The 14033-nt window shown below is 33.2% G+C and overlaps 2 protein-coding genes across 7 annotated transcripts; one reads left to right on the forward strand and one right to left on the reverse strand.

The window, feature by feature from the left end:
* The first annotated feature begins 627 nt into the window (after positions 1 to 627).
* Positions 628 to 4703, forward strand: LOC125187236 (solute carrier family 25 member 44-like). Of its 6 annotated transcripts, none has more exons than XM_048083787.1 (7): positions 628 to 766; positions 885 to 990; positions 1411 to 1792; positions 2034 to 2230; positions 2649 to 2781; positions 2937 to 3090; positions 4461 to 4703. In XM_048083787.1, the coding sequence occupies exons 2-7, from the start codon at positions 932 to 934 to the stop codon at positions 4574 to 4576; spliced, it is 1041 nt and encodes a 346-aa protein (XP_047939744.1). In that variant the 5' UTR covers positions 628 to 766; positions 885 to 931; the 3' UTR covers positions 4577 to 4703. The 6 variants fall into 6 exon arrangements, 5 of the variants coding, with proteins under 5 accessions (XP_047939744.1, XP_047939743.1, XP_047939746.1 ...); XR_007170583.1 differs by lacking the exon at positions 628 to 766 and adding an exon at positions 4036 to 4378 and having other exon boundaries at positions 783 to 990; positions 4461 to 4579; XM_048083786.1 differs by lacking the exon at positions 628 to 766 and having other exon boundaries at positions 783 to 990.
* A 766-nt stretch (positions 4704 to 5469) lies between these two features.
* Positions 5470 to 8769, reverse strand: LOC125187235 (eukaryotic translation initiation factor 3 subunit M-like). Its single transcript, XM_048083785.1, has 10 exons — positions 8589 to 8769; positions 8222 to 8351; positions 7745 to 7883; positions 7455 to 7667; positions 7215 to 7353; positions 6523 to 6673; positions 6322 to 6431; positions 6130 to 6227; positions 5973 to 6042; positions 5470 to 5804 (listed from the first exon to the last, which is right to left on the reverse strand). The coding sequence occupies exons 1-10, from the start codon at positions 8679 to 8681 to the stop codon at positions 5715 to 5717; spliced, it is 1233 nt and encodes a 410-aa protein (XP_047939742.1). The 5' UTR covers positions 8682 to 8769; the 3' UTR covers positions 5470 to 5714.
* Between the last annotated feature and the right edge of the window lie 5264 nt (positions 8770 to 14033).

Here is a 14033-nt window from a genome sequence, read left to right on the forward strand (position 1 = left end):
AATTTGTCCATTGATATGTGATTTGAAATAACCCATAAGTTGGTAGAGTGATGAGGGTAAGTCCACTACTGTTAGCCCAACCTATTACTAATCTAATTTGATTTTGAGATTGGACTAAATTAAATTCCCCTCGATTCGATTTTTTTTATTTTACTATAGTGGGTGCTAGTCCAAGGATTTTCTTTGAGAGAGAAATAAATTAACCAAAATTGATTTTTAAAAAGTTGTCATATCAGTTACGAATTAAATAAGGAACATGGCACCAATTAAAAGAGAAAAAGAAAGACATTCAGGTTCTTAAGGGCTAATTGGCAAATAAGGAACATGACACCAATTATGACGATGTTTTTTTAGTTCGTATATATAACTATTTCTTTTTTAATACATTAACTAATGAATTTATGAAAATGCAAACTCTATTTTTAAGAGATTAAATTTGATATTCACTCTTTCCTTAAAATGAAAGTGTGCATGTACAGTATTTGTGATTGTGAATGCCAATTTAGTGAAGACTGAGCAAAGGGGAGGGGAGTATTATTGAAAAATGCACTATTTCTCTTTGATAAAATTGATGAATTGATGTTTGAATGTAAAGGTGAAAGAGAATAAAAATTTTATGAAAAGAGAAAATAATGCTAGTAGTTTGTGACGGCACAAAATGAAATATGGTACTACTATTAATCTTATTTATTGCATCATATAGAATTATTTTTATAGTATTGCAGAGGATGAATCTCCACCAACATCCACCAAATGCTGACATATAGTAAGTAGCATTTTACAATTAATTTGAATTAAAGAAAAGCGAATCTTACTCGTAGAAAGCTCGTTGAATAAATTTTCCTCGTTTCCACCATGAGTTGATGACTTTGTGCTAACTGCAGAGTTCATATAGGAGAATCTCTAGTTTTTTTCTTTTTTGGCACTCATCATGGATACAGCCGGAATTCAGAAGCAGTCATTCGGTCAAACGGAAATCAACTGGGACAAGTAGGTTTCATCAATCCACTTTTCATCATTTACGTTATTAATGATGTTTAGTAGCTTATTTTGGGAAGAATTTGAGTTATTTTATTGAAATTGATTCTAATTGTATTCAATTAATTAGAAATGGTAATGGTAGGATTTATCTGTCTTTTTACGGTGTTAATCACATTTGCTGCATTGCATTTGAAATTTCGGAAAAGTGTCTATGTTGTTTCAGCAATATTTAAAGTTTTATGATTGCTTAATGACTGTCACATGTATCTCCATTGATTTTAAATCTTGTGATGCCACAAACTCTATTTAATGTGCAAGTTTCCTGATTATTGATTGTACCTGGGTGATGTTTTATAGCACACATCTATAAATATTGGAAATTCTATGTTTTTGTCATTTTGGATTCAATTTAATTTGTTTCCCCTGTAGGCTTCACAAAACTAAATTCTATGTTGCTGGAGCTGGAATTTTTTCTGGAATTACAGTGGGACTTTATCCAATGTCAGTTGTGAAAACCAGGATGCAAGTAGCGTCACACAATGCTGTAGAAAGAAATGCTTTGTCTGTCATAAAAGGCCTCCTAAAAACAGACGGGATTCGTGGTTTATATAAAGGTTTTGGCACTGTCGTGACAGGAGCCATACCTACCAGAATAATATTTCTTACTGCATTAGAGACAACAAAACTAGCTGCACTGAAGATGTTAGCGCCATTCAAACTGTCAGAGCCTACACAAGCAGCTGTAGCAAATGGGGTTGCTGGCCTGATGGCATCTTTTTGTTCACAAGCTGTATTTGTTCCAGTTGATGTGGTATGCTTCACATGTTCTCTGGTTTGTTTCTCTCAATGGAATTATGTGTTAGGTTTAATTTGGAGTTAATTTTTTATATGATGGAGTTAATTTTTTATATGATGGAATATAATATCAACACATTATGAGTAAGTACATAGAAATCACAGTATGTGTACAATAGAAATCAGATATTTAACCTTTCGAATTCTTTTCTTTAGTAGTAATAGTTAATACTAAGACTACCGATTTTCTGAAAAAGGTTAGTCAGAAACTGATGGTGCAAGGATATTCAGGCCATGCAACCTATACTGGGGGCGTGGATGTTGTTCGTAAGGTGGTAAAGTCTGAGGGGATTCGCGGTCTGTATAGAGGCTTTGGGCTCTCAGTTCTCACATATTCTCCAGCCAGTGCAGTCTGGTGGGCAACCTATGGTGCAAGTCAACGAGTCATTTGGAGGTATTGCATTAATCTCTATTTGCTGGGTATTCAAGGCATGTCTTGTAGCAGTGTCTCAATTATTTTATCCAATTCCTCATTGTTAATGACATGCCACTGAACCCTAGGATTTAGTGGTTAATAGTTATCATGTAGTCTTCAAAGAATACTACTTCCTGTACATATGGTACAAATTCTGTTTTTGTTTTCTTTATTTTTTCACCGCCGTAAAAAAGATTCGAACATAACTCACCTAGGATTGTGATATTTGCAGCAGAGATGATTTTTAGAAATTTGCAACATCTTTCGACGGTTTTGATTAAGAATTTTTGTATTATGAAGATGATTTAAGCTATTGTTTATTTCTTGGGCGTATCTTTTACTAATTTTTTGGATGAAATTTCTAAATGGAGTTTGCAATTTGTTATATGTCTGGCAGATTTCTGGATGATGGCAATGCTGCTCCGTCCGAAGGAAAAGTTCTTTTGGTTCAAGCTGCTGGAGGAATTTCTGCTGGTGCAACTTCAACATGTGTAACAACCCCATTAGACACCATTAAAACTCGCTTACAGGTAAAGTAAATCTGTTATTCTCCATTTGGCTGTAAATTCCCAGAATATATGTTGTGGTAAATATGCAAATTTTCACCTGTATCATTTCTAAGGACACTAATGCCATTTCTATGTGTTAGTGTATGCTCTAATCTGTGTGTTTCTATATGCTCCAGGTGACTGGGCATGACAAAAGACCCACAACAAAGCAAGTGGTTAGAAGTTTGATTGCTGATGATGGATGGACTGGCTTTTACAGAGGATTTGGCCCAAGATTTTTCACCATGTCAGCTTATGGAACATCAATGATTCTGGCTTATGAATTTTTAAGTAAGTTCCCTTTCTTTTTGTCATTTTGGTGATCAGTAGTACTATGTCCTTTTTATGTAATGCTAGCAATGATTCTCAGTCTCTACGTGATATTTCTTAACAAAATAGTTTCAAGGCATATTTAGGAGTATTAATGATATTTTATCATTCTTGATGTGCAATTATCCAGAAAAAAAATGTTCGAAATATCACAATGAATTTCCAGCGGTGTTGGGAGGGATGTCGGGTCCATTAACATGAATGTCTCTTGATGTCTCTATCTTGATCATATCTTAAAATCATTAGCAGATGCTTCTGCAGTGGTGGATAGTGAAAGTTAGGGTTTCTATAATTGCAGCCAAATAGAAAGAATGGTTTTTGCTTTGCATCTTCTCCTAGTTCTCTACCATTTTGTTATGTTATATGTTAGCAGCCATGAAAGCTTTCAGACATGACATCTATAACAAAGTTATGTTGGCGCTTTGCGTAGTACGTTATACAATTATGTTTGATGTCTGGTTTCATCTTTGTGCTGGTTTAATTATGTGGAGCATTTTGAACTCATGAGTTGAAGGTACTATCCAATATGCAGAGCGTGTGTGCGCAAAGTATGATTAAAGTTGCAAATGGATTCATTTTTGCTGTGTCGGAGATTTCGTTTGAAGCAGTCCATGCAGAGATAATAAACATTATGGGCAGATTAAAATCGTTTATTTTGGAGAGTACAAGGAATTCTTTAGTTGCTAAACTTAGGGAATCTTGGAATGTGAAACTATGTTCATGATTAAAAAAAAATTGCACTCAAATCTGCTTTTGAGAATCTGTTGTATTGCTCTTTCACAGAACTGTACAATAATAGCAGAGCTTTTTTCTGTAAATGAAGGAAGAGGCTTAAGCTAGAATTAAGATGGAACGACTTAAAACTCGTTGCACGTGTTCGCTTGGATTTACCTAGTGCTCTTGCAGGTAATCTTCTGACGATAATAGTTCACATTTACGGACTGAAATGAAATAACAAATGCAATCGATAGATTTACGAAGAGAGGCCACTGTACTTTCATGATCGGAGCTACATGAACTAGCCTTAATAAACGTCAACAAGCAGAACTGTCGAATGAGAACTTGTATTTTGAATCTGGAGTGTAAAGAACTCTATTTTTCATCAAATGTCAAATCAATGAAGCTTGAGAATGAATGGAAATCGAAGCATTTCATCTAAAACTAAAACAATCATCATATTTGTGTGCAATATACAATTCATGTAGCCATCAAAACAAAACTGGAGCAGATATGCAGTATCAATTTTTGGGTAGGTATTAGTCTCTATATATACGATACTTGCGCATATATTTAGCTATTCTATAATTAATGGACTTTTTTTTTGTTGCTAGAATCAAGGGCTTGTTTTCCCCGACTACATCGTTTCCAGTTGTCGAATGTCCAGGGACACGTAGTGGTCAAGAGTGATGATGCTTTCAAATTTGAGTCATGTTGTAGGCATTCATAACCGGGGCGGATCTCCTACCCATAGAGTGTTTGTTCATGGGATATTGGTCTATAAAACTATAAACTTTGGTCAAAGTTTGATATTTCCCACGAACTTTAAAATTGGTCTAAAATACTCCCTCCGTTCCGCTTTAGCAGTCTCATTGACTTTTCTGCCTCTTTTTGTAAAAATGATAAAAAATAGTTAAAGATAAGAAATGGTAAATTAAGAGAGAAAATAATATAGAGAAGAGTTTTGTCTACATTATTATCTCTCTTACTTTACCATTTCTCCACTTTAACTATTTTTTATCATTTTTACAAAAGGAGGACAGAATAGTCAATGGGACTGTTAAAGCGGGACGAAGGGAATAATATTTAGTACTCCCCATGGCATGTCAATCACCATAATTGACTAACTTACGAGACTTTGTTATCATATTTGACACAATTAAATCAATGTGTTTTTCTACATAACTTTTTGTCCTACTTGTTATGAACTTACAAAATAGTTTAAAATATTATAAAATGTATCATTGTTGCTCACGTAAAATAAGATTACGATGAAAATATCGTATTTGGTTAAGCTTGGGAAATAGTACCAAACAAAGGGTAAAGTTTGTCATATTCTAGACCAACATTAAAGTTCGTGAGAAATACCAAATTATGGCCAAAGTTTATGGTTTTAGGGACCAATAATGCCTCCACAACATCCATACGAGCATTATGATCTTCCACCGCCTTTTGTAACGCTTTGACATGAGTATTCAAGTTTCGTGTCATCGTCATTTCCGTTGTTTACCGCACCATTTTGTTATAGAATGAAGTGTGTCGGACATTTTGTGAACGAAATGAGAAATATTAATGAAATAGAAATACTCATGCCTAGTAGCTTCTTAGCTTTTATCAAGTTAATGGAAAACAAATCATAATATTCGTGCAAAATAAACTCATGGAAAGGAAGTTAATACAATTCATGTAGCTATCAAAAAACAAAATTGGAGCAGATCTGTAGTATCAATTTCGGCTAACAAAAAAAGGGGGAGATTGCCTACTCTTTAACACGAGCAACCCTGTTGTCAAAGATTGTAAAAATAGCTAGGAGCTTTGGAGCAGTACAACAGACTTACAGCCGCAGAAGATAATAGCAAAGAGTACTCTCAACGAATTGTCAGTCCCTGCACTGCCTGGGTGCCATCATCAACGATCTTGTTTGCTTGAATGGTGCTCATTACATTAGCAATGTTTCCCTGCAAGAAATTAAAATATACTATGAGCGCAATAGGTCAGCTGTAGCAACTTTTTTTGGGAGCTACAATCACAAAAAGATTCAGTAGATAGAATCGCAGAAACAGCTGTCATAAACATATATCCTATCCTTTATGACATGCTAGAAGTGATTGTTCAAGATTCAGTACCCTCCAAGCCGCAAGCTTCGATCGAAGGGATTGCCATTCGTGAAGTCCAAAAACACGCTTTGAGCAACGGCTGAAGTAAAATAGAAGAATGGTTGGAATCATAGATGGTTTACCATAAAGCAGCTCAAAGAGATATTAAACTGGAATCGAATCGTACTTTACAATAACTACTTGGTTAATTTGATCAATTCTGCAATCTAAAAGCTTAGCTGTAATTGCCTTGACAACCCACGGCTCAACTTCACTGTCCTCGATCTAGAAGAAAACAAACATCGTATTATCATAATACATCAGATGTAATTTGTTGAGTTGAAACAGCATCTTATACAAATATGATAAATAACATTACCTGGAGGGTTTCCTTGATTAAGGAGTAGGAAATTTGATCAGATTCATTGGTACCGAGATCTACTAAGGATATCAATCTCATCTTAGAAACACAATCTTCATGCACAAGACCTGTATCATGTCCCGCAAGTGGCAAGCCATTTTATAGATATATATAACACAGATTACATTCATTATCTTACAGAATTTAAGAGTGGCATACCATTGCTATTCAACAAATCTGATTTTGATGTTTGGAAATCCAGATATGCATTGAGCCTCTTAGTAAGAAAGATATCCAGAAGTTGGTACACCGGTGCATATGTACTGTCTTTCTCCAGTTGAGCTATTGCAGGAATATCTAATAAGTCCCCCTGGGACAACAGGAATATAGAAAAATCACTCCATGACGAAAACAACCGATCACTCACTTTCTGAAAGCAAGCTTCCAGAACACCACACAATCACAAGTCCAACCACCCACTTTTCCACACTTCCAAAAAGCAGAAAAGCGAAAAAGAATCAAGAACTAGTAGTAGAATTTTGAAGAAATAGGTCCTGAAATAATGCACAGAACTACATCTCCTAGTAATACTATTTAGCTAGGCAGGTCGAGCTTTCACCATACACGGAGGAATCAAGTTCAAAGTTTATCATTCAACAAAAATTTTGCAAATAAACTTCTATATGGCCCCTGTTGGAAACTATATGCAGTGTTATTCTATGTAAAGTGATAGCATCAACTTTCCCAAGCAAACTTCCCATAATAAGTACTTATGTGTGCTTTGAGGAACTACCAATTCTCATTCAGTAAGATAAATTCCTTACAAATACAAGAATATATAATGAATAATATTTTTAAAAACCAAGACCAAGGTGCTCCTCTGGTCAACTGAAAATAATTCCAAGCATTACCTGAAACATGTCAGGTGACTTAACAAATTCAACAACAGCACGAACAGCTTCTTCCTTAGCTTCAGCCAAAGCCAATGCATCATCACCAGAAAAAGTTTCAAGATACTTGATGAGGTAGTCAAAAGACTCTTTTGTTGAGCTGAAAGTGTATAATCATGAAAGGAATTATAGAACTCAGCAACTAGTTTCTGTATCTTCAGCCTCATCGCATCACATGCATAAACATATAGACATGCTCACCTCTTGCTGTCCTTCAAAATATTTGCAACTGTGAGAAAGAGGTCTCTCTTATCCTTGGTTCCAAGATTCCATTCTGATAGGAAGTCATCCATCTTCTTAAAAGAAGGTACAACATGTTCAGTGACCTTCCCACTGACTGCTAAGTTGAGGGCCTTCATATAGACAAAGAACTGGCTATATGGGTTCTCCAATAGGTTGTAGAGGTTAAACAAGCTAAAAGAAAACAAACGAGAAATGTCAGAATTTATGAAACTGAGCAGCCTCATGGACTAAGGCTTTCAGTGTATTACATCTTCAACCGCAGACCAGGTTTGTCATTAGGCTGTTGAGTAACCTTTGTGGCTATAAGTTCTGCTATCTCATGCACTTGATCGAGACTCTCAGGCTTCTTTACAAGGTGGCAGATAACAGTGTAAATGCATTCAAGGTCTGGCAGAACAACAAAAAACTTCAGAAACCTGCTCAGCCAGCATCACCATACGTGTAACTTTTTGGAAAGAGAAGGCAGAGTTCATAAAGCATGTGTGCCTTCTAGTAATTGTTTTATTACCAAAAATATAGGATGGCTAATTCCATACAAGATTTCAAAATGAAGTAAATTGTTGAAACATATGTAAGTCAGTTGAACTCCTTCACACAGGAACAGAAAGGAAATCTAAGTATTGTGTCATTGATTCCAGTTGCAAAATTATACAATTTCAAGCTCCCAAGTTATGTGATGAAAAATTTGATAATACTTAGAACAACAATTTAAATACAGTGCTTACCTTTCTCAGAAGCCTTAGAGAAAATGATATCAGCAGAAGTAAGAATCAAAGAGGCCAAATCCAACCACCTCTCTTGTATTAAACATTCTTGCGCCTCCACCAACAATCTACTAACATGTCCCTCTGCTACCTATCATCATTTAAAAAAAGTACTTCAAAAATTAATTAACTACCTCATCTAGTCATAGTAATTACAGCAACTTCCAAACAGTAAACGGAAAAAAATAAGCCTAAGGATTTAATCCCACTTGTTATGTGACAAATATTTTCAGCAAAGTTTCAAAAATGGAATATTTTAATGAAATTTCTCTACGAACATCTGAAAACTTATACTCCATAAACTGCTTGCGAGCGAATTAAGAGTTACCTCTGGGCCAGCATCGGCCCACGACAACTGGGCAACGAACCGCACGACGGAGAGAGCGGGATCTTCTTCCGTTGTGGGGACAATCGTCGTCATTTTCCAAACGTAAGAGTGAAAATTTAGAATTCTCTGCAGATTGTAATTAAGGAATTGCTCAGCAGAGAACTCTGATTGTGTAGATAGAGAAGGGGGATGTGATAGAGTGAGAGGAAGGTATAAAACCCTAATTTGAGGATGATAATGTAATTTTGGCAGTGAATAAGGGGTACATATGTAATTGCACACTTCGACGCCTTAAGTAAAAGTTTAGGAGTATTACTACTACGAGTTAAAAATTCGTAATTTTGGATCAGATTTTAGGCAAATTCGATTTGAAAATTTTGAACTTTAAAAAAAAATCTGATCAACCTCAAATTTAAAAATTCAAAAACCAAATTATGAAATCCGATCCAAACGAAAAAAAATCTAAAATTTATTTCTTCTTGGCCTAAAATAAAGTTTTAACTAACAATATATGACTTTATAAACTTTCTAATATTTTAATTCAGAAAAAAATACTATTATTATAGTTAAATATAGAATTATACTCCTCTAGTCCTGAAAAGTACTAGTATGAATTATTTTCTTGAGTTCATCCCTAAAAAGTTTGAACTTTATAAATCTAGAAACTCTATTCTTTATAATGAGGTAAAATTCATTCTCCACTGAAAATACTTAAAAAAAAAATTCTATCACTTTCTTACTTTTTCAATTATGCATTAAAACTCGTATCAAATATTTATACTTTTTAGGGATGGAGGGAGTAACATTTAGCTTACACCATTTAATTAAGTAACAACTGAAAATTTAAATGCTAAAATAAATGCTAAAAAATAAATAAATAAATGAATGAAAGGAAACGATGTCTGCTGAAGTTATAATCAATTTCAAATTTCTTATGTCATATTTTTTCAGTTTTTAATATTTCTGAATCCGAAAATTTGAAATTTGTCTAAACTATAATCGATTTGATCCGAAATCCGAAAATTCTAATCCAAAAATTTAAAGGATATATGTACTCTTAATTTATTCGAAGTGTTATGATCATAGCAAAGTATATATTTTGTTGATTGATGAAACAAAATGATAAAAATAGTATGCTAGCTTTAAGTTAATGTTCTACTATATTTGTGATAAGTATTGTTTGAGTTGACATGAGCATATTATTATTGAAAATATACTTTCATTAATATGAATGTGTCAAGTTGTATGAACCGATGGATTATTTGGGAAAAATTATATGTCTTTCTTTCTTTATAGTAGTAAGTTATATGTCACATTTTTATTTTTATTTTGAAAAAAATATACTTTAATATAAAAATAAAAATTATATTTTCTCTCTTCATTTAACACACAAAATAAAACATTTAACACACAAAATAAAACATTCTAAAATCTAGTGTCATCCCAAGTGTGACATTTTTTATGAGATGGAAAGGGTACTCCGCATGAAATTGTATATACGCATTAGTTATGAGATCAAACATGGGTGGATTTTATAAATTGATAAATGTGGTAATGATATGGATTGAAGATTTAGGGACTGAATTTTGTAATGTGATTAGCCAGAGTAGAAGCGGCTAGCGAGATATTTCACGTTTTGGACAGTTGTGCATATCAAGTAACTGTTTTTTGCTTGTAAAATTGAAGTTTTATATGCTTAGTTGGAGAACTTTTGTTCATCTATAGTTGGTTTAGAAAATATAAGGTCACGAAACCTTTTTTGTGCTACTAGTACTATATAACAACATCGAAACATGTTTAAGTTAATTTGACATGTACCATAGATAAGTTTTTGTTGTTAAATTCATTTGTGAATGCAGGAGTACTATATAATAGTTCGTGTTTGGTTGTTGAGCCCAGAACAAAAAATAAAGAGTGAACTAGTACTCCCTCCGTCTGCGAATAGGAGTCCCGTTTTTCCATTTTAGTCCGTCCGCGAATAGGAGTCTCGGTTCACTTTTTCCATATATGGTAATATGGTCCCACCTTCACCTAACTCATTCTACTCACATTTCATTTAAAACTAATATATATAAGTGTGACCTCTATTCCACTAACCTTTTTCCACCCACTTTTCTTAACATTTCTTAAAACTCGTGCCGCCAAGGAATGGGACTCCTAATGGCGGACGGAGGGAGTATCTGATATTTCACTTTCGCACATAAATGGTACCTGAATTTTATTTTATATCGTTTTATGGTACCCAGTGATAAAAATAACCCTAAGTACCAAATATGTGATTTTTTTTTCATGGAGGATATTTTTGAAAATTTCAATTAAAGGGTACCAAATATGTGATTATTTTTTCTTCCTTTCTTATTTCTCTTTTTCTTATGAGTGAACCGCATAAAAGGTCCCTAACTTTTTGACTTGTTGTACCGTTGACCCCTAACAAAAAAAAAATCCCACCATAGGGTTCTAACAAAAAATAAAATCACAAACAGTACATATTTTGCCAATTTTGGGACGAAATTGCCCAAATAGCTTGAAGGGCAATAGCGTCTCATTATACCTGAAATCTGTCAGCCCCTGCACACCTATGCTGTGACAACAAGCTAGTGTGTAAGAGATGTCAAAAATCAAACAGGCTATTTGTTTCCATTTTTTTTTATGATGTTGAGTTAGACTATATTATCTCTCCCTCTTCAATCATTCGTCTTCGTTTTTTTCTGCCTTCTTCTGGTCTCAATTTTTTCTTCTCCGTCGTCATTTTGTGAACCCCGCGAATCGTCATCCCTAACTCGAGTTAGTGTGCTTCTGTTTATTTTTTGGTAGAGTGAACTGCTACCCGTTTAGGCTAAACGATTTGCAAAGCAAATTAGGGGTTTAGGGATTTCCGATTTTAGGGTTACCGTACTATGCAAATATTGGGGATTTCATTCATTTTAGAGAGCAATTTTAATTGCAAATATTGGGGGATTTCATTTTAGGGATTTTGCAATTGTGGTGAGAATTTTAGCATACGATTTAAGGTTACAGTAGTATGGAAATTTTTGGGGATTTCATTGTTGTTGTTTTTTTGTTATTGCGTTAGAAATGTTGATTTGAATTTTGTTATGTTGAATTTTTGGGAATTTAATTTTAGAATATTATTTTCCAATTCTGGATTTAATTTTGGTTTCGTCGAAGTAGAAATGTTGATTTGAATTTTGTTATGTTGAATTCAATTCAGGCCCTGTTGCAATGTCCTCTTCTTCTTCTCAATCTTAGGGTCAAGCTTCAATTAGAATTGCCCTCGTCCAAAAATTGTGAACTGTAATCATGATCTTGAGGCTGAGCTTGTGATATCTAGGACGGCTGCTAACCCAGGTAGACGCTACTATCGCTGCTCAATATGGAAGGTTATAATCTTGTATTGTATTAAGTATTTTAAAATAATTTTTGTTGGCAGACAGTTTAATCACCAAGTTCTGTTGGTAGGAAGATGATTGCAAGTTTTTTCGAATGGGTTGATGCGAGTCTGTCCCCAAGCCAAGATAGTTACTTTCAAAGAGTGAAACTTGAACGAGACCAATTCGAATCTCAGCTTAGAGCCAAATCGTTAATTGAAGGTATTCTTGAAGAGAAATTGCACACAAAAACTGAGGAGTGTGAAGCATTGAAGTTACAATTGGCAACGAAAACTGACGAGGGTGAAGCTTTGACACTGAAAATTGCTAAAACAACGAAGACGTCCCGAAAATGCCCTTTAAGGGCTTAAGGGTGTTATTGTCCGAAAATACCTGGTTTGTGATTTTATTTTTTGTTAGAACCCTCTGGTGGGATTTTTTTTTTGTTAGGGGTCAACGGTGCAACAAGTCGAAAAGTTAGGGACCTTTTATGCACACTCTTTTCTTATTTAGTTCCTTATTCTTTCTTTTTTCTCATTTTTTTATTTCTTTTTAGTATTTTATCTTCCTTTTTTTTCTTTTTTCTCCTTAATTTATGTTTCTTCTTCCTTCTTCTTTCTTTTTTCTTCTTTTTCTTCTTTCTTTTTAGTGTTTTATACTTGCATCTTATTGCATTATATAAATAAAAAACAAAATACCTAATTAAATTAATTATTTAAAGTAATTAAATTAATTGAATATTTTTTATTAAATAAAGATCAAGTACCATTTAGGTGCGAAAGTGAATAGATCAGGTATCATTTATGTAGTTAACTCAAAAATAAAAAGACATTTTTATAATAAATTAATTAAACACATCAAAACATAACACCGCTTATTTGGTTTTCTAATTACACAATTTACCAATAGAACAAGATAACACATTAATCATGAAACACTCTAATAAATCTACAATAAAAAAATTCAAACTAAAACAAAAATAAGAAAAATTCCTTGTGTGTTGTTTTATTTATATTACTCCTAATAATATGGAAGTATTAAATTTTAGGAAATTTTAGAGTCTATACATATATAAAAGGCGAGTTTTGGCCTTATTTTAAATATTGATAAGTTTTGGATAAGCTTTTGAATATTTATAAGCTTTGGGTCTATACAACTAAATCATGTTTTTTATTTGTAACAGCCAATTATGCGTTAATTACAAACCGTTAGACATAACTAAAATTAGGTATTTTTTAAATCAAATTTGGATCAAATGATGTTACAATTTATGACTCCATGGCCAAATGATGAAGAAAACGTGTTATTCAAATTCAGAGACTTACGTCAAACTAGAGTTAAATGTGAAACGGTTAATCTATTAAAAACAATGATTAGTATTTTAATATTATTATTCAATTTTTGAAATTTTGTAGTAACTCATTTATTCATTATAATTATTAATCCATGGCTAATAACAACAAAAATAATAAGAAAATTCAAAATTTTGTAACCTCCATTGTCTTAATATTATAATTTATGATGTTTTAATTCCATGATTTATCATTGACTAATTTTGTGATTATAAAATGCATAGAGTTGTGGATGAATCACACACCACAAAAGCACTCTCCATTCTCTTTCAAGCTCTCAACATTGTATTGTACATTTTAGGAACATTGTATACTCAATTTTTAGAGCCCCATCAAGTTCATCGGTGCCTAGCGATTTTGAGATGTTATGTACGTTAGGAGGATTTCATCATTGGGGATAATACGTCAATCCGAGATCACCAACTTTAATGTAATTTGTCTTGCAGAAAGAAGAATTTTCTCAACTAGACTTATAGTTCAATTTATATTATAATTTTTATCGTAATTTATATTTATTTATTGTTATTTTTTTTCTTTTGATTGCAATAGTTAGAGTAGCGCATGTATATATGGTTCGATAATTTTATCACAATATTTCTTACAATTCTTAGAAAGGGAAGAATTGTAATATTATTGACTCGAGACATGCATAATATTTATTTTCATCTTTAAATAATTTATTATTTTTGTATATTTCTATCGTCATTGTTGCTATAATTACATTT

Source organism: Salvia hispanica, chromosome 5 (genome assembly GCF_023119035.1).
Source record: "Salvia hispanica cultivar TCC Black 2014 chromosome 5, UniMelb_Shisp_WGS_1.0, whole genome shotgun sequence".
Lineage (NCBI taxonomy): Eukaryota > Viridiplantae > Streptophyta > Magnoliopsida > Lamiales > Lamiaceae > Salvia > Salvia hispanica.

Coding starts and splice junctions, on each gene's coding strand:
- LOC125187236 (XM_048083787.1), top strand. CDS start 932: ATGGATACAGCCGGAATTCAGAAGCAGTCATTCGGTCAAACGGAAATC. Junction 991..1,410: donor ACGGAAATCAACTGGGACAA/GTAGGTTTCATC, acceptor TTTCCCCTGTAG/GCTTCACAAAACTAAATTCT. Junction 2,231..2,648: donor AGTCAACGAGTCATTTGGAG/GTATTGCATTAA, acceptor TATGTCTGGCAG/ATTTCTGGATGATGGCAATG.
- LOC125187235 (XM_048083785.1), bottom strand. CDS start 8,681: ATGACGACGATTGTCCCCACAACGGAAGAAGATCCCGCTCTCTCCGTC. Junction 7,668..7,744: donor CCTGGTCTGCGGTTGAAGAT/GTAATACACTGA, acceptor GTTTTCTTTTAG/CTTGTTTAACCTCTACAACC. Junction 5,805..5,972: donor CGAAGCTTGCGGCTTGGAGG/GTACTGAATCTT, acceptor AATTTCTTGCAG/GGAAACATTGCTAATGTAAT.